The 20,631-nt window shown below is 39.6% G+C and overlaps 1 protein-coding gene across 10 annotated transcripts in view; it reads right to left on the bottom strand.

Annotated features, from left to right (window-relative positions):
- The window catches only part of MGAT5 (alpha-1,6-mannosylglycoprotein 6-beta-N-acetylglucosaminyltransferase), a 320,132-nt gene that overhangs the window by 92,658 nt on the left and 206,843 nt on the right, over positions 1-20,631 (bottom strand). For all 10 annotated transcript variants that reach the window (XM_054699673.1, XM_054699675.1, XM_054699671.1 and 7 more), the window contains 2 exons: positions 18,359-18,493; positions 11,737-11,870 (listed from right to left, as the gene is read on the bottom strand). In XM_054699673.1, coding sequence (XP_054555648.1) covers positions 11,737-11,870; positions 18,359-18,493 — 269 coding nt within the window. The remainder of the gene's footprint in view (positions 1-11,736; positions 11,871-18,358; positions 18,494-20,631) is intronic.

The raw sequence follows: 20,631 nt of genomic DNA, 5'->3' as shown, positions 1-20,631 counted from the left end.
AATGTGCCACTGGGACCTCTCTGAGTTAATAACCACAGCTCATCACTGCTTGTTAAAGCAGCACAATACCTCAGTGCTGGAGCTCCTTCCATTATATGGGATGCCCTGTGGTTCTGGTCTGCCAGCATTGCTTTGTGGAACTAACTACCCATCCTGTTCCATGCAGGAGGTTGGATTGGTGTCCATGCTGTCCTCTTGTCTCACTCCACTCCCCCTGTCTCAACAGGACTCCACCTGACTCGGGCTCAGCAACAGGTTTAATACCCAATACCCCACAGTCACAGCTGCTCCATGACTTTCTGCTCCATGACTTTCACTACCTTGGCAGGGTGGAAGTAAGGAGCTACAGATGTCATCTGTGTGCTCATTTGAGAATAGCCTTCTGAGAATTGCCAAACCAGAAACACCCAAAACTGAGATAGGAGAATGAAGATATCCTCTGCTCTGCTGAAAGCTGGTTTCAACAGTTTCTGTGACAAGAGCCAACAAACTACTGAGATCAAGCCAATTTCACAGAAATTCTAATACACCCTACCGTAAGACATTTAGGATGTTTCCAATTCTTGACTATTTAAATCTACAGCATACATTATTACATCTCATCAACTCTGCACTGGAATTGTAAGTATCTCTCTACCTACCACCCTGCCCTATCTGATCTCTCTGTTTACTATGGGTCACTTGACAAAGTCTTATTGAAACAAACACGTGATTATGACAGCTGCCCGCTGAAAATCCTCACCTTCAGGATGAGGCAGGTCACTGTTCCTTCAATACCTCTGCTTTAGACTGACCTACCCAGAGATTTTAGATATAATTTTTTCCATCTTATCTCATGCTGGCTTAATTCTGGCCACTACTTCCTCCTCCTTTTAAGTCTCAGCTCCCCTAACCTCCCAGTTGTGGGTTCCCTTATTGCTTAAATTTGAGAAAGTACCCCACCTCTGCTCTTAGACGATGAGGAGCCCTTATCTCACAGTGCTATCTCCTCTAAAACCAATATGCTAGCACCTTGAGGCCTGAACCATGTTTTATGTATTTCCTAGAACCCAGAGCACAGTAGGAATTGGGCAAATATTTTTTGAATGTATCATTGTTTAGATCAAGGATAAATGCTTAATTAACTGGTGTAACTAACTTTGTAGGTAGGTGTACCACATAGCAGAGACCATGCCTGAACTACTGCCAACATCATACTCTTTACACAAAGTTCCAAAATAAAGAACAAAGCTCACTCTTCTTACAATTAATTATTAGCCAAACACCTCACCTAGGTTCTAGCCCCAGAACCTACCTCAGGCCTGGCATTCAGTAAGTGATATACTGAACTGACAAATTAACATAACTTTTTACCTAGGTTGCAAAATTGGAAAGAATGGAAACAAATCAGTGACACAGACTTTTAAAACAATATTATCACAGGTTTCTAAAAACTCACTTATTCAACATCAGGACATGCACTGAGCACTTAGTATGAGCCAAGCAATAACTTAGGTGTTAAGGACATAGCAGGTGAACAAGACAAAAATGAATCAAACTCCCTTCACTGAGCTTATATTCATTCAATGGGAAGACAGGCAGCAATGTAAACGAACAAAAAATTCAGTATTATAATAAAAAGAAACACGATTGGTTTGGTGCCCAATATTGAACTCTAGTTAATCTCAGAACAACTACGTTTAAATATTCTTTAATGCACTTTTTGAAAAGATAGACTGAAGGAGAGAAAACAGAGATTGATCGAGATCTAGGAGCAAATCGTTAATTGTACAGCCTAGGTTGCATGTTTATATGCACATTTCTTTCACCCTTTTCATGTATTTGAAAAATATTTTAGCAAATCAAGGAAGAATTTGGGCCGCTATCATATTTGTGCTGTTGATGCTGATTCTGATGACAACCAAACTGAAAAACCTTTATTGAAAAAATGAAGTCACACAATAAATAATCTCTTTTTAAAACTGTACATAGTGATGTCATATTTTGAATTTTACCTAACATGATTTTTTTTCAAATGGTTGTGAGGTTAGGCTTTTTTTTTTAAAGATTTATTTACTTATACAAGCACTGGGTACAGTCAGAAGCGCGGGAGGGTGAGAAAATTCACCAGAGCCAGAGCGGGAAACAGAGCCGGCAGATTGACGAAGTACACTGCTGAGGGGAGCAGCAGGCGGCAGGAGAGGTCTGCGCGCCATGTGGGACCCTCACCGGTGGCCGGGGATCGAACCTGCACTGGCGAGTCTGCGGGCAGCTTCGCAGCCGAGCGCTCAACTGCTGTACCACCAGGGAAGGTCCGAGGTTAGGCTTTTTGAAGAGGAATGTTGGGATACAGGCTAGGGAAACTATTACATACAGTTGAGTTGAGAAGATGAATGCCTGAATTGTTGACAGAAGGTACACCAGAGTACATTTTTCAAGTGTCAAAAAGCAATTTAGGAGGGAATGGACTCCTCAGGAGAACATCACTCCTGAAGGCCAAGACTCAGACTGAAGGAACTGCAAGGCTGATCCTATTACTCACTGATCTGCACAGAAGTAAAAGGCAAGAGTCCTCCTGGTCCAAGTTAAGGGCCATAAAAGGCAGTCTGAATCACAAGTAACTCCTTTGCTTGTCAAGCCCTGAAAATAAACTTGTACATGGAAGCAAATGATCCTTAGCTAAGCCAAGAGGTTTGTCATTTGCATGAAAGGGAACTGACTCATTTCGAACATTCCTCCTCTGACAGGCAAAATTTTTGGCTTATAAGCTACTATTCCAATCTAATCATGCAAATAAACATGGGCATGAGCCCCAAACCTTGGAGAGATGCAAAGAGTCAAAATATCACTGACAACAACCAGTATGGTTTGAATAATTTCTGAAAGACCAATTACATGAATACGTTCTCGGGAAGACAGAGGTGAGTAGCATGAGGCCACTGGCCTCCTGAAAAGTCTACAATGTTCAATTTCTACAACATTTCTTCACCTTTCTACTCTGTTGTATGTACAAAACAAGTAAGCAAACAAACAAAAAAACCCTGAACATTATCATTCAATTTATTTTAATCAGTCAGTGTTTTCTGAATGCCTACTATGTTGTTCAAGGTGTTGGGAATTTTTATAATGAATAAAACAGACAAAACTCTTACTAATATATAATCTCAGATTCCAAGGGAGGTAAAAAGAAAATAAGCAAAAGTAAGTGAAGCATAAATGTTGGTGGTAATAGGAAACTAAATCAGGGAAGGGGCACAGAAAGTTGGAGGAGAAAGAGCTACATTTTAAAAGGTGGTGGGACAGGTTAAGTATCTCAAAGAAGAAACATTTGAGTTATCTCCTCAATTTTATTTTGAGAATATGAAAGATTCAGGAAGAATGTTCTAGAAGGTGGAACAATCAATACAAAGTCTTCCCAAGAAACAGGGAGGGAAAACTTTCTGGAGGTTATAACCTCTCTGAAGGATGAACAGGAGGATGGGGGCAAGAGAGGGAGGGCAATAAAGGAGCTTTCAGAAACAGGCATAGTAGATGCAACAGACTGAATGTGAGAAAGAGCTTGGCACCCTGAATGACATATAAAAGCTAAGAGAGGCCAAGAGGCGCCAGATAGTGTAGGAATCACGATCAGAGTAAGGATCTAGGAAATGTTGGGTCTTAGTGAATCGATTTTCCTTAAAGTGTCCCATGATGCAGGAAGGCATTTTTCTGGGACAGGAGAAGACAGGATCAGGCAGGCATCTTTCAGCACCTACCAGGACGTCCTAGGGAAAGAAACCTGCTTGCTTTGTTGCTACCAGAGTTCCAATGAATTCTAGTTTGGATCATGTGTCCATAGTTGTAAGCCTCTAGTTCTCCCAACTGTCAACCAGGAGTGATGGGTCAGCCTACCCTTGCTCTCATGTCCTCTGGAGAGGACAAGTGGGGGTTTGGGAGCTTTGTGTTCTAAAGCCCTGGTCACTACAATGTATTTTATTATTCCCACACACTGATGGGAAAAATCTGACTAGGAACAATTTGCCTGCTGTGCAATTATAAGTTCTGATCTGCTGGTCTACGGGAACTAAAATAGAGAACTAAGGTTACCTACAAGTTTCCAAGGGGTCAGAGGAATGGCTACTGAGCAATGAGGTGGAAAGTCAGAAGAAATTCTGCTACCCAGCACTAAAGAGGATTTTCTTCCTTATGCAGATAAAGAAAATGGTATAGACAGCTCCAGAGAAAAAGATATGGTTTCTTTCTGAATGGCTGAGCCTGGAGGTCAGGTGGAAGAGATAGACTCCCCAGTTCAATAAATCCTGTATTTAATGCCTCGCCAAGGTCATCCTCCCAGTGTGCCCAGGGCAGTGGTTCTCTAAGCGCAGTCTTTGGACCTGAGACTTGTGAGAAATGCAAAAGCTTGCGCCCAGCCATACCTGTTGAATCAGAGATTCTAGGGATGGGGTGAGCAGTCAGTTTTAACAAGCCCTCCAGAGGATTTTTAATGCACATCTCTCTGAAGTTAGAGAGCCACTCACCTTCGGGAAAGGAAGAACTAGAGGACTGTGACAGTGCAGGGTTCAAAACCCAGCCGTGCCAGTTACTATCTTGGACAGGTTATTTTAAACCTCTGAGACTACTATGCTTATATTTTAAAGCCTGTTTCTTGAATAACAGGGACTAAACGGACATTATACATCTCAAGGCTAGGTACAAAGCTGGTGGTCATAATTAAAGATGTGGCTTTCCTATGCCCCTCTATCCTACCCAATGCTAATCCTAGCTTGATGAACTGCCACTTGTCCTGATTAGCTCTTCACCTATAGCCATTCAACAGGGCAAGACCATTCTCTCCAATGCTTGTACAGCAGGTCCTCAAATAAAAAAGCTTTGTTCAACACTATTTCCATATAACAACAACAGTCCTGGTCAATGTCAAAGGAAATGACATTATTCAAGGGCCTGCTTTTGTTATGTGTCATTTCACTCAAGTTGGTTTCCGAAAACCTATCAATGATGTTAAGTAAAGGCTTACTGTACCATGATTCTTAAAAGAGAGAGAACATTAGAAATGAACAAGTATTATCAACTAAAAAGACTTTGGAGAATTAGATAACTTTATGTTACAATTAACGTGGAGGTCATGGTGTGAGGCGTTCACTCTGCTGCACTGCTTTCCTTTCCATTAATTTGTCCAGGCAGTGGGTTTTGTCAGCTTTCTGTTTTTTCCTCTTCACAAACTTCAACTCTAGCCCACATCAACTCCTCACTGTGAGTAAGGGTGACCATATCCCTGGTGTGCCAGGGATAGTGGATCTTTCTAAGATGCAGCTCATTCTTTATGAAAGTGGACAAGTTGCAGAAGAACTGGTCACTGTGAAGTAACACTTTTAAATAACACCTCCAGAAATGAGTAATTTAACAAACAGGATGTGCTTCTTTTACTTCTATGTTGAAGTTTTCTCTGTCCCATTCATGGGGTCAGTAAAGACATGATAGAGCTTTGTTTTTGCTAACATGCCTAATAAGCTTTTTTTACTCATAAAAAAGTAAATTTCTGGACAGCAGCCACCCAGGTATTCCATAGAATCTGGCACCTGGTAGGCAGGTAGGAGACATGCACTAAACAAGGGGATAAAAATCAGCCACCAAGTAACTTTTCCAATTTAAGTCTTGAATTCACTCGCATCATGGAATCAGCACAGGAACTCAGGCTTAGTCACTTCTTCAGCCTTTGCTGAGGAACACCTTATGGGGATTTGGAAGGAAGGAAAGGGGTTGGAAGTAAAATGTGAGGGTTCTAAACTAATAGCCTCCAGAATTCTCTATCTGTTCTTCACACACCTCCACTGCAGCTCCCTGTCTTTTCTGCCCCAAATTTCCACATATAAAAAGAAACAATGACTATTTCCCGGACTATAACGACAGAATGTGGGCACCCAGAAGGTAAATTCTTAGGTTCCTTCATACTAAGAACAATAATCAAATCACTGCAGGTATTCAACAAACAAAGCAAATAAATTAGACAAACAGGCTTTCTTTAGAGAATAAGGAAGAATTCTGTGATAGTGACATGAATAGTGAGGTCGTAACTGAAACTTTTCAACTACAGGATATAAATGCACATCTGAGATGAAACATGCTTGAAACTAGGAATGGAAAATCTGATAATCTCTGCTATTCATATGATCAGCTGTAGTCTCCAGGGAAAGAGAGAGAAAATGCTCAATTAGATAAAGATGTTTTACCACTGCTGATGTTTGTACATAAGCCAGATGACGTTGTAAAACAGGGAGTCATCCAAACAATCTGAATAAAGGGTAACTCAAGGAGCAACTGCAGCGTCTTATTTTCCCTTGTAAATGGTATAAGTAAATGCCTTCTCTATTTTGTTTTTCTTCACAATTTCTTTCACTCATTTATTAAGAAAAAAAAAAAAGGAGATTGTCTTTAGGAGTTAGAACAAGCAACGGGCACACTAAAGGCCTCAAGCTGAAATAATGCCTAAATAAAGAGTCAAACCAAGTCCCTGGTTAGTGCAGAAAAGCAGCAAGTAATTCTTAATATGAAAGAACAAAACTATTCCAAAGTAAACACAAATTAGGGACTTGCCACTTGATGGACTTTAAAATATCCTTGGACATGATGATTTTAAAAGCAGGACCCTAAAAAAGTTGTGCATATTAGTATGTATGTTACAACCATAGAAAAATGAACCCATGAAAAAATAATGTTTATATTAGGGCATGAAAGCCTTTCTTTATGAGGAGAGGCTTTCCCTATTTTTGTAATTGGGTTATATTTCTTCTGAAGTTTGAATGGAAAGATGGGGGAAGTCATTTTAAATAGTTTTCAAGGAAAAAAAATAAAATTTTGCTATCAGAGTTATGTGAAGGCAAGGATGGAGAAAAATCTAGCAGCACCTTCAGAGACCAGCAGGTTGCCTGGTGAGGCTGAGGTCAACATCTGGCCCTGGAAAAAGATTTAGGGCCGTGGGGGAGTGCAGGGGACCCAAAGCCTGAGAGCCAAATGTCAAGGTTCTTGAATGCGCTACTATGCACTTTGGATCTGACTTCATGGGCAAAAGTAAGACACCACAACGTTTGAAGAAGAATAGCTTGGGCCAAGCTGAGCTTTAAAGAGCTGGCTCTGGTGGCAGGAACCAGGCCTAGTGCCAGCTCAGAGGTGGTGCTAGAGTGGCCAAGTAGTCAAAGCAGGAGGAGGCAGGAATCACCAGACTTAGCTTCCTGGAAAGAACCATCACTCAGCAGATCTACTCAAATGGACTTGGTGTTGACTGATCACTCGACCCCTGTAGAAGCTGCTTGGATAGCCCACGTATAAGAAAATACCCTACTATACACAGAATCCACACAAAGCATAATTCCAGGGAACCATTGAGATTTGGGAAAAATAATAAATCAAGACTTTTCAAATGGTAGAAAATACCACGAACTTAGTGAAAAATGAGTTAGAGAAGAAAGAGAATCAACCTTAAAGAGAGAAATAGACGCTGAATATGTGAGCGCAAACACACTCTGGTTAGCAGCATCTCATTTCACTGCTCCACAGGCCTCATCAGTGGCATGTTCTCCTCTTGATTTATTCCTCTACCTGGCCCTAAATGCCCTTCCTCATCTCTCTCCACTCATGCAGGATGCTGCTAAAGCTCATTATTGAAGAAGACTTATACAAAGAAGACAAATACAACACTTATTTACTGTACATCCCATCAATAGCAGTCTAAGTACACCCTCAATTCATGTGCATATTTATGCATCAATTATATGATTACTATCAGCTTGCATATTAGTCACAGATTTGTTTCATTTTTTTAAAAAAATGAATAAAAATAACTTCTGACATTTTCTTTTTATACCCAAAGGAATGATCATCCCCTTTAGAACACTAGAATAGCCCACATTTACCCCAAGGGTAAAAGGATGGAAGATTCTCTGGGCAAAACCTGGCTGGACTGGACCCCAGCCCCTTGTCAGGTAGGAAGGGACCCTCCCTTAAGATGTGGACAGGATCTGGGAAGAAGGTATAGGTGTGATTTTTTGCTGCACATTCTCTAGCCTTGACATATCTCAACATGATCAAGGTCTCAAACTACTTCATTTCCACATTTCTTCCATCCAAACAGTCTTATCCAAGAGGAAGGTTTCCATCAACCTGTTACTTGATGGACTTACGCCAATTGATGATCCTTGCCTTGTTCCACTATCTCATCAGGAGTTTTAAAATGCTGATTTTCGAGTTCTTCATCCCTTTTGCATTTATTAGCTATGATTTCTCTATGATTAATAACTTTCTCTCATCAACTACTTGATTATCTTTAAATACAATTTGTGCTAGAAAGGCAGGGCCAAAGCTCGATTCTTTTCATTATTTTTCAGAGTAATGAAGTGATGTTTTAGAAACATGATTTTGTGGGGTTGTTTGTTTGGATGAACATTCTGGACTCATGGACTACTTTCCTTTGGTTTTAGTCCACTTAAGTCATATTTTTTTGATGCTCAAATTACCCCCACTTTGGGCTCTAAACCCTTTAATTCATCTTGCTTATTTTACCTAATTCTATTGATCTTTCTTAACTTCCTTGCTTTCTGGCATGGCAAGATGTTTTCTGCCCAGGACCTGCAATTGGCTATTTAATCTTTGTGAACATTAAGATTCAGACCGCTACTAAAATGAGGTTGAGAGGCAAGAGAGTACCCAAGCATGCATGATCAGCAGACTGCAGAACCCACCATACCTAGTATATGCCAGTTTCCTTTTCCAGTGGAGCTTAGGAAGTGGTCTGCCAGAGGTTATACAGGTTAGTGTGGGGTGAGAATCAGGGCACATGCACATGGATCTCACTACAAACCTACTCGTCTGCCTATTCTTCTGGGGGTTTGTTTCCCAGTAAACCCTGTTTATTCCTTTAATAACTGATTGCTTTTGTTGGAGATCAATACCTAGCAGGAGGTTCCTTTTTTGTGGGAAAGCTATTCAGGGAATCTCAACCCCAGTGCTAAGGATACTCATTGCTACTGTGTTGTTTTTACTTTTGATGTTTTTCAAAGTGCATAGAAAGGAAACATTTTCTTTTTAAGAAATGAAATAAATTCATGTTGATATTTCCTATCCAAGCTGAAGATTACATAGTCTTGACTTAAATTCTTTAAGTGTTCCTCCTTCCTTGTACACTGACATCTTGTTTCCATTGGTATACTTGTAATGGTTTCAATAAAAGTATTTCCCATCATGAGTGTATGGTCCAAAGACTGTTTTAAAGTTAGCAGAAATAGTTATTGGTGAGAGATAAACACCAACCTGGTATCATTAGAATTGTTCCACTTTTTTCAACCTGTTTTCAATTTTTAGTCAATGTGTTCTTATTTTTCACTTTTCTATTTAAGTGTTATGAAACAGTGTTACATAGTTCCAATGTCAAAATAAGAGGCTTCTAACATCTAGTATCTATCCCTGACTCCGCACATCCCTTGTGCAGAGACAATAATATTTATTCATTTATTTATTCTTACATTATTTCTTTTGAATTCACAAGCAAAATCACAAACATAGACACATATTCCTCCTCAAGCAAACTTTTGGGTTCTTGCTAACCTGATACTTGGGACATGTATCTTGGTGCAGTTTTAAAATAAATTTCTATTACTGAGTGGGGCTAATATGTTTTTATGTGTTGCAGGCAATATATTTCTTTTTCTTAGCAACTGCTAATGGTTTTTGCCCATTTTATTGCTGGAGAGTGCAAATTTTTCTTGTTAATCTTAGGATGCCATATTAGTGCTAATAATGTTCAGTGATAGAATTTGCTTATAGTGTTATTTATTAATGTTGTTTTGCCATAAAAGTTGTTTAAGACACTCAAATGTATCAATTTACAGCCCCTCCCCGATCCCACCCAATTCCTGCTGAATTCTAAGTCAGGAAGTTTATCCCCTTTCCAGGTTAGCAGGAATTATTGGGTTGTTGGAAAAGTCATGACACATTTTTGCTTATAAACATAGAAAAACTAGGTCATGACTTTTCTGACAACCCAATAATTCATACTTTCATCCTTAGGCACATTTAAGGCAGTGAATTTCTTTCAATTCACTCAATCAACATTGCTAAATTTTTCCATCCATGGAAACAAGATTATGTTTATTAGGAATCTAAATTCTGACATTCTAAGAGAACTTTCTATGTTCAGGAAAAGCCTCCTGTTTTGACTGCCTTGAAACAGGCAAATACCATCTGGTGGAAGGCATGCATACACCATGTCTTTTAGCCAGTTGTTGCCATTTTGGGCCCAGCTAACATTTTACTTCATTTGACATATCACAGAGATCACTTCTGAGCCTATTTTGGACCATTCATCACAATCCCTCAAAGTTACACAGCAAAATCAAACCAAGAGCCAACTCTAACTGTACTTCATCAAGGTGATCAGGCATCTGTCACCCAACATGCCCTGTATTAGCCTGTCCCTTGAACTGTACCCCAGGGGCTGGCTGCAATAGTAGGACAATAAAAGTCGAGGGAAAATAATAATCATGTTTACAATGCATACAGTACTTCTCATTAATCTCTCTGAACTATGGACATTTAAATGCAAGGCGAGTTTTAGAATCAGTCCCTTACCTATGGTAACCATTTTGAACTACCCTTCACAACCCAAGGATTAGTCTAATGTGCTTGCTCTGACATTTAGTGAACTTGACAAAAGGGACATCTTCTGGTGGCTGCATGCAGCGGGAGGGGTAGCTATACAGGTTAAGGTGCAGCAGGAGTCTAGTGGGTCTTAATTCAGTAAAGGAAAGAGAATCATACCTCAGATATCAGATATTAAATGGAAACCTCTAGATTTACATTTCTGATGATTTAGGAAAATGGGAATTCTCCACTCTGAGCATCAAAATGAACTGTATAACCTATGGGATCTTTCACTTCCAGAAGAGGACTTTACCTCATCACCAACGTCTATTGACTTAAAATATAAGTTTATTTTTGGCACAAGTGTTATAAAATTTGATATATGGTGACACAGTCCTCAGCTAATTATAAGTGTAATGACACTAACAGCAGGTAAACTGATAACAGTGATAAGTGATGGATATGGGGAAAGCACAATATAGAAACAGAAAAATGCTAAGAAACTACTTGAGGCCAGTTAGCACATCATCTTTTAGTGTGTCCACTGTATCACTTTGTATGTCATGTCATAAAATAGTCACTGCTATTGTCAACAATGACTGCTACTGTCAACAAGGTAAGATTTAATTATTAATGACCATAATAAATGGTCAATAAAGTATGATTTTAAATAGTTCCATTTAAAAAAGTTCAACTTTTTCTTTACAAAGTTCAATGCTGAGATAATTGAGACTTAATGTTGGAAACTGTATGGATGTGCAAGACCTCATTCCTCATCAACAATCCAGTGGATCCTAAACAGCATCTGGGTGGCAGGAGCACATTTAGTATTTAGTGCCAGCCAATCCAAAGTCTACCCAAATTCCTTTCCCAAAAGGCTTCTAGAGATACTACATATTGAGCATTTTTCCTCCAGAACATTTTTAAGGCATTTCACAAAATGATCACATGACCTTTTAATCCCAATTGGGGAAAAAAAAAAAACTCAGTTCCTCGCAAGGGCAAGGTTTAATGGCACATAGCACTGCAGCTAAGGGCCCACAGGCTCACAACCCACCTAATTTTCCTTCCTAACTCTCTCCGTGGTGGCATTTTTGGAAAGTAGAGGAGAAACATGAATATACTCACGGAACATGGTATAGAATTGCTGTGGGTTCAGATTCCATTTGCCCCAGGGGGTCTTGTGGCCTTTTGACTGGGCATAGTTAGCGTGGTTAAACTCTGGCTCGGTGCCAAATGAATCTAGGACTCGGAGCATACACCTGAAAGAGAGAAGTTTTGTGGGTAAAACTATAACCTTTGGCCCCAAAGCTCACAGAGTAAAAGCTCTAACCCCTCCACAGGGACTTCCAAAAATGGACAAATCCTTTTCAATAATAATGCTACTGGGTGGGCCTCCCCAGTGGCACAACGGGATGAGTGCCAGGCTGTGAAGCTGTCCACAGCCTCTCCAGCATGAGTTAGATTCCCAGCCAGCCAGGGAAAAACCAACATGGCGTGGCAGACCTCTCCTGTCTCACCCGCTGCTCCCCTCAGCAGTGTCTTTGGTCTGTCTGCCTGTTCTGTTCCCTGCTCTGTCTCTGGTGAATGCTCTCAACCTCCCATGCCTCTGACCTGTACCCCAGTTCTTGTATAAATAAAATAAATCTTAAAAAGATATATAAATAAAAATAAAACAATGCTATAATAATGGGTGGTATTGCGAGATCTTTAGAATACCTTGTATAACAAACATCTCCCATGTGGCTCCCATGTGGCTTGTCAGCTGGAGTCATCACACAAGAGACAAAATTTGCTTCAGATAATTTGACTAATCAAGGAAGACTAATCAAATACCAGTGAAACACAGTTCCATATAAGCTGGAACTGCAGACTCCCATGCTCACTGCTGCACCTCTAGCCAGGTGCCTAACAGACAGTTGCTGAGGAGGAAAAGAACTACCATTTTTACAGGTTGCTATAACCTTGATGTTGATGATGATCCTGAAATTCATATGCTGAATGCTCAACTCCAAAGGTGATGGTATTAACAGATGGGACTTTTGGGGGGTGATTAGATCATTTGGGTAGTCCCCAGAATGGAACTGGTGCCCTGATATAAAAGATTCAACAGAGCTCCCTAGCTCCTTCTGTTTATGAGGCTACAACTAGAAGTCTGTGGCCTAGAAGAGAGACATTACCCAGACCGGCTGAAACCCTGAGCTGGGATTTCCAGATTCCAAAACTGTGAGCAATAAATGTATGATGTTCTTTGGGTACATTCCTCGGAGTGGAATTGCTGGGTCATATGGAAGCTCCATTTTTAGTAGTTTGAGGAACCTCCCCACAGCTTTCCATTGTGGTCTACCCAAAGAACATGAAAACATTAATTCAAAATGATACCTACACCCCTATGCTTATTGCGGTACTATTTACAATAGGTAAGATATGGAATAACCCAAATGCCCACAAATAGATGACTGGATCAAGAAGATGTCGTATATATACACATTGGAATATTACTCAGCTATCAAAAAAGATAAACTCATGCCATTCACAGCAACATGGATGGAGCTGGAAGGATTATAATCAGTGAAATAAGCCAGAAAGAAAAAGAAAGATATAAGATGGTTTAACTTATAGAAAGAATATAGGGAAACCAAATAAGGGATCAGGAAAAAATAATTATGACAAATAAACAAAATTAACAGGCAACTATAAATCAGACATTCTGCAGGGGATGGGGAGGGAGAGGAATCAAAACAGGGGAGGAAGAGCACAAGGGAATATGGTGATGGTGCAGGGGTGAATTGGTGGTGGGAATTTTAGGCAGACTACACTTGAGAGGAGAAAGCATACGTTGTACAAAAAGGAAGAATGATGTAAGGTAATTTGTTACCTCAACCTAAGGGACTAAAATGGAGGTCTTATCCCACTTAAAGCACATGGCAAGCCTGTCACTTTCAACAACCATGCAACATTTTTATCAACTAGAATGATTATGTGAGAGCAGATAAGACTTAAGACTCTCATTCAATAGGCAGTGGTTATATCTATGTAATATAGTAACAACATTATTACCTTCTCCCAGAGCCTAAAGAATTGAAATGAAAAGTGTGTCATTGACTGTTCTACCAAAGCCTTAGAATAGGGTGAATCTACCCAAATCTGGTTTACTTCCATTTTTGTCAGGCCTATGAGCTAAGAATAAGTCTTTATGTTTTAAATGGTAAAAAAGGAGAATATTTTGTGAAATAGTCTTTACATAAAATTATATGAAATTCAATGATCAGAATTCAAAACTAACAATCTTACTTGAACACAGGCTCACCCAGCTGTGTGCACATAGGCTATAGCTGCTTTCACATAGAAACAATGAAATGCAGTAGCTGCAAAACACACCAAATGGCCTGAAAAGCATTAAATATTTACCATCTGGCCCTTGAAAGAAAAGGCGTGCTGACCACTGCCTTAGTGTACACAAAGAATGACTAATAATTAGAAAAGAATCACACCAACAAGAGTATCGACTCATTTTGGTTACATTCATTACATCACCAATTCCCCAAACACTGATGTACAGTTACCTCATGACTCCACGGTAGAAACAACACTACATTCTGTTGCTATGTATTAATGCTTCTAAGTTCCTTTATTGGACCAATAAGCATAAAAACAAAGGTAAAAGACCACATTTTAGAATCAGATGACAGCAATGACCTTGGTATCCTGATTCAGTTTATTTCTTCCTTTCCCCATTACTATGAAGTCATTTTTTCAGCTTTTTACTTTCACATCAATGTGCAATTCAGAAAAAAAAAATGCAAACACCCAATTGGATTTTCCAGGAAGAGCAATAGTCAATCGCCATTTTAGTGTGATGATTTTTCTCATCAGAGACCACCGCCTTATCTATCCAGATAAGGAAGGGGAGAGAAAGCAAAGGGGAAGGAGGAGGGCGGGGCCACCAGAAACTCGCCATCATCACAGTGACGATTTTCACAGTGTCAGCCAGAACGTGTCTTTAGCTGGCAGTCAATGGCAGGCAGAAAAAGCAGCGCACAGTGCAGGAAAAAGAAAGCTGGGACCAAAGGAACTGACTGAAGCTTGCTTTGCCTACTCTTGCATAGCCCAGAGTATTCCTTTTCTTAATAAAATAATCTCATTTCTTAGCTTATTTTTTTTCCTTTTAAAATGAGACACAAAACCAACTGGTTGAATCCAATATATTTTCTTCTGAGAAAGATGGCAATGTCCAGAGAGCAGCAAGGATGACAGTGGCAGTTCTGTGGAAGGTCACTGTTCAGGGAGGCGGGGATAGAACCCGCACTGCAGAGGCTGCCGACATCCTCACAGTGCTGTGCTCAACCGCCTGTGCCACCAGAGAGGCCCTAATTTTTTTTAGTCTTATCTAGATTTGTTTTATAAAGAGGCAGGACACTGGGGAGGCTGAACATTAGTTTCCCTTCTTCGATCACTTTCCACATTTGTGTACCCTGGAACTCTGTGTTGTTAATATCTATGCCATTCCACTAACATCTTTTATGTGTCTGTAGCATCAGCCACAGACTGATAACTTAGAAAGATATTTGCCTTGCTACCCGAGGCAACTGGCCTCCCCCTAAGAAGGATGCAGCAGCAGTGCCAAATAACTCCTGAAAAAGCCTCTTTGCTATAAGCCACACCATTAGAGATGGATGCTCACCAAGTCCTTGTCAGGACATACTTTCTCATTTGAAGCATGATGCAAAACCTGGACTATCTTCCATTATCTACACCTCACTCTCCTGTGTGTCCTCAATGGTCAGCAAATGCCTACCATCAGGCAGAACGGAGATAAGCTTTGCAATACATCATAGTGTACAAGTCCTATATAGTTTTTAATTAATCTTTACTTACATTTTGAGGGGGGGTCCCTACACAAATTGGACAGAAATTACAAAGATTTTTCTAAGATCAAAAGTATTTAAGGATTTGCTCTTAAATGAAAAATCATAGGATAACTTTGCATGTAATGGGATTCACAATAGTCACATTACCCAAGGTGAATACGGAAAGACCTGACATTTTCTAATCTGCGAAAGGGAAAGAAATGGGCAAGAAATTTTGTAGAGTTTCGCCTGATCCTTTGATGAAATCATAGCAGCATGCCACAAAGGCTGAAGGGCTAAAGTACCTCCAGACCTCCTGCTAGCCAATGTTACTAACATAGATGATCTATCAAAGAAAGGAAAAGCAATAAACATTACACTCGTCCCAAACCCCCCTCTGAGATGGAGCCTTTCTATTCGACAAGAATCAAATACCAATCAACAGTGACCATTTTAATAATGAAATTATCCTTTTTAATTGACCTAAACACTACCGCTGAGAATATTTTTCCATCCAGACAGGCCTTCTGAATGGAGGGGGTATGTAAGTCTGGCGATTTCTGTAATGCCTGGTTCCTTTTGTACATTTATCAGATGCCTGTCATTCTCAAAATGCCAGAAAACAGCAGCTCTGCTTTTCTTTTCTAACACTCTAACGAAAAAGAAAAATGTTTGTTTACTTATACTGCTTTTTAACCAAGAAGAAAATGTATTTCTACATAACTGAGAGTGAATGCGAAATGCAAAGGCCTATGATTCATGAAGATTACAAGCAAAATACTAACCAAAAACCAGAAAATAACTGAAGCAGAAGGGACACTGCGATTCCGGCCCAAGCCAAGATTTTTCTTTGCCTTTTTATAAAACTATATCGAAAGCAAATGAAAAGTGCATGGTCTTGTCTCAATCAACCATTTTCCTTTGTCCACCAGAGTTTCACTGCCCAGTGAGAAAATCATTGGTACTGAAAAGAAAATTCAACTAAAAATGATCATTGCCCTCACTCTGTATTTCTGAGACTATTCTCAATATTTTGAATTTTTATTTCTCTCAAATGTCTAAAGGATTTCCAATCTGACTTAAACTTGCAGGCTAGAGTTTATTATTATTATTATTAGTTTATGATTATTAGAGTTTATGATTATTAGCTCAGGTCACTAAGAGTGCACTTATTGGTTATTAGAATGACATATCAAAAGATCTCTATAACTAAAAACAATAAAAAAGAAATACTTGGGAGAATTTCCAAGTTGTACTAATTGAAAGATCTACAGTGTAGACTTTTAGGAAGGTCAAACTGCAGGCCAATACATACTATAAGTTGATAGATGGTACTAACTTCATAATTTTTACACAAGTTCATGTCTCACTGACACTGCTAAATAAAATCTGATGCTTATTTAGATATATTTACCTTTGAATTTCATTGGAAACTTTTATAGGCCATAAATATGGTATTAACTGCAATAAACAGAAGATAACCAAGAATGTATTTTACTCTTCTTCTGAAAGTATTATCAGATTCTACTGAAGGCAGAGACTTACTTTCATTTCGTTAGAAACAAATGCAAGTATTAAAATAAGTATTGAAGACACCGCAACATCAAACAAAGTCTTTTTCAGAGAGAATGAAAGAATTTCAGAGAGAATGAAAGAATAAAGAATAAACTTCATGATATTATTCAGTGCTATTTAGTGCCACATAAAATCATTTCAAATATTAAATCATGGTTCTAAAGACACACTCAGGAAAGGAGCAAGAGTTATTCTTCCATAACAGAAAGACTGGACAGAGAGGCTCATGCACGCTAGTCATACTGTTACAGGGTTTACTCTCCATAAAGAGAATGTTCCCTGCCCTGCCTAATGAAGGGTAGAGTTGAGTGGGGAGGAGAAGCTGAAGAAGAGAGGGAGAAGAGTCTTGCAGATGAGATATGGAGAAGACATATAAAATAGAGACACATGTGAAAAAGTCATACTTGCTTCTCGGCTTTGGATTTGGGGAACACGGACAGAGACGAATGAAGTCAAGAGCTATAGAAACACTCGGAAGAGATGTGGGTGAGGAGCTGTGAGGAGGCTGACAATGGCAGCTTTTACCTTGATTTGGACCTTGATTTTGCTCCTTTCCTTTTTGCCTGGCCCCTGCTACCCTTTTCCATGGTTCCCCACCATAAGGTGCCTTAGACTTGTGGCATGCTTTGAAGCCTCAGTGGCTCTGCTTTGGGCCAGCCCTGTTTGGCTGGGCATTTACCCAGGAGGGGATGGGTAACTATGGGTGTTTCACTGGGAAACTATTATCCTTTCTTTTCTTCTCTCTTGATACACAATGATCCTATTACAGTTCTTTCCTAGTCAAGTTCATTCACAGGAAGAGTTTGCTTTGTCTTTATGTGGCGGATGGCAGAACTCAATACTAAGTATGAGGCTTATTGAAAAAAACACAAGGCCCAGGAATTCAGACGTTATTCCCAGCTTTATCTCCTAAAAATGATAAGAATTGTGATGAGGGGAAGGGGGAGAGAAATGAGTCATCATCTCAACCTAGAAAATATAAGAAATGGCACTGTCCATATTTTATCAAAATCATTACTTGATTAAAGAGATGAGATTGGTGTAGGCATACTGAGAGGGATGTGAAATACTAAGGAGGTTAAAAAAAAAAAGAGGCTGGGCCCTTGTTTTCTATTCTTAAAAGAAATCAATGAAGATAATGAATAGCCCTTGAAAGTAAAAACTCACCATAGACAATCAGAATTTCAATTAGGAACGAGAAACATACTCCACACGGTTCAAAAAATAACATTTGATAAGCTTTTCAACCTACAACAACATAAACCTTACTTTTTTTTTTTTTTAATTTAAGTGCTAAAATCTTAAGAACAGCATGCAGTACTTACTGGTAATGAACCCAGGATGGTCCAAGAGTTTTCTTGAATTGAGCGAGTCCTACAATATCAATATAAATGAGCTCAACAATTTTGTCTCCTACAGTTGGGCAGCCTGATCGGTTTCCTACAACCTTCTTCATTATTCTAGAGAAAGGGCAGAAGAGAAAAGAAACCATTTACTTCAATGTACTACACACAGCAACTTTAATAGCCAAATAAACATCCTAAGAATCCTTATCAGAGAGGATGGCATAGCTGTTCTCAATCTGCTACCTATACAAATTATGCCCACCCATCAAGGCCCATTCAGAGAACTTATTCTGAGTCTTGCAAACCCACATGGTGGTGTATAAACACAGCCTTTGAAGGCAGGGAGATACAGGTCTGAATCTGTTCCTACTATAGCAGCTACGAGATTTTAGATAAATTACTAACCTCTCTGCAACTTTCTTCATCCTCAACAAATACCCGAGAAACAAAAAATCATAAATGATACCAGCTTCTCAGAAATTCTTCCAGAGGCTAAACAAGGTGCTGAAAAAAAAGTGTCTCATGTACAGATTTCCCATTGACTATCAGCATTCTCCCACAGAGCCTGTTCTTATTACTTCAGCCCTTATTAACCTCCTGAATGTCTTCAATTTCCAGTCTCTACAGTATAAACTTCTTTACATACTGTCTTGTACTATTTCCTGATTTTTTTTCCTTAGGTCAAAATTTCCCCTTTCTACCAAATTGTACATCAAAACTGGTACTATGGTTTCCATCTCCACACCCATTCATCCAACCATCCATCCATCCATCCATCCATCCATCCATCCATCCATCCATCCATCCATCCATCCATCCATCCATCCATCCATCACTGCCTTTGTCCTCAAAGCCATCATACTTCACTATACACCAGCTTCACATGTGGGAATAAATAACTGAACAGAAATGCCATTCACCCAGACATGGGTCATCAGTGATGACACTTGCTGGTGCTCGCATTCTATTTAACATTCCTTCACCAAATTATGGACATCCTAGTCCAGAAGACGAGAGTCTTGACTCCACTGCCACCACTTTACACATCTTTCTGTTCTCTGGGTTTCTGAAAAAGCTGGGCTCTGGAGAACCTATTTTTTCCCCACAAGAATTCAATTTTTGTTCTCTATAGTAACTATTTCTATCTTTTCAGGCTACCATTCTCTGTCTTATCTATGCTGTCATTGTAGAATGAAAACAGTCATAAGCAATACATTAGAAATGGGTGTGGCTGTGTTCCCAGGAAGCTTTATTAACAAAAAACAGGCAGAGGACTGGATTTGGTCTGTGGAGCCATACTCTGCTGACTTCTGGCCCACCCTACTATTCAGTGGTTCCCAAATTTGTCTGCAAATTGAGATTACCTGGGAGACATCAAAAGATATCTGTGTCAACCCCAAAGGTTGTGATTTAAGTAGTCTGATACATGACCTGGGCTTTGGAAGTCTATAAAGACCCCTAAGGGATTCTAATGTACATCTAAGTTCAGGATCTACTGTTATAAGTTGCTTCCCCAACTATCTTCTTCAATAAAATACATCTGACTTTGTCATCAGTGTTTAAAGAACAGTGTAACTTCATCTTGACCACCAAATTAAGTCTTTGACTGCTAGACTCCTAATATGGCTGCTCTGACCTCCCTAGGGAGCAACTGTACTTGGTGCTTTCATTTGCTTAGCCACCTACCCATTCATGCATTTATCCATTCATCCATCCAGGGAATCATCCCTTTTTTCCTTTTTTCAGTAAAGAGTTGAACACTCACTGTGTGCTAGGCACTATTCTACATGCATAATAAGCTGTAGTTATGGACAACACTCAATAGTTTCTGCAATCCTTGTGCTTACATTCTAGCAGCCACACCTCAATTAGTACTAATCACATTGTAATTAGTATAATTATTATGTATTAGTTGTAATTATCAAAAGATTGGCATCTCCTTGACCACATGTGGTCCCCTCTGTGTATCCCATATCAGGAACTAGCCCACAGAAAGCACTGGAAGAATGACTGCTGAATGTATGAAAGCATCTACTTCATTGGTCATATACCCAATGTGTTTCAAAGGAGACAAGAGTAGGGCTGACAAGAGGCAGCAAGCTAAAGGGACAAGGGTGGTGAGTAAGGATTCAGCAGCCCTCATGTTATCTAGATCTGAAAGAAGCAATATAGTACAGTGGGTAAGAACACAGGCTTTGAAGTCAGACAGACACAGAGCCCAAATCCTAGTTCTCCTATGTATTCTCCATGTG

The sequence above is a fragment of the Talpa occidentalis genome, unplaced genomic scaffold (assembly GCF_014898055.3).
Source record: "Talpa occidentalis isolate TD23 unplaced genomic scaffold, MPIMG_talOcc4v2.1 talOcc4.3, whole genome shotgun sequence".
NCBI lineage: Eukaryota > Metazoa > Chordata > Mammalia > Eulipotyphla > Talpidae > Talpa > Talpa occidentalis.
This window is presented reverse-complemented; position numbering and strand designations above follow the sequence as displayed.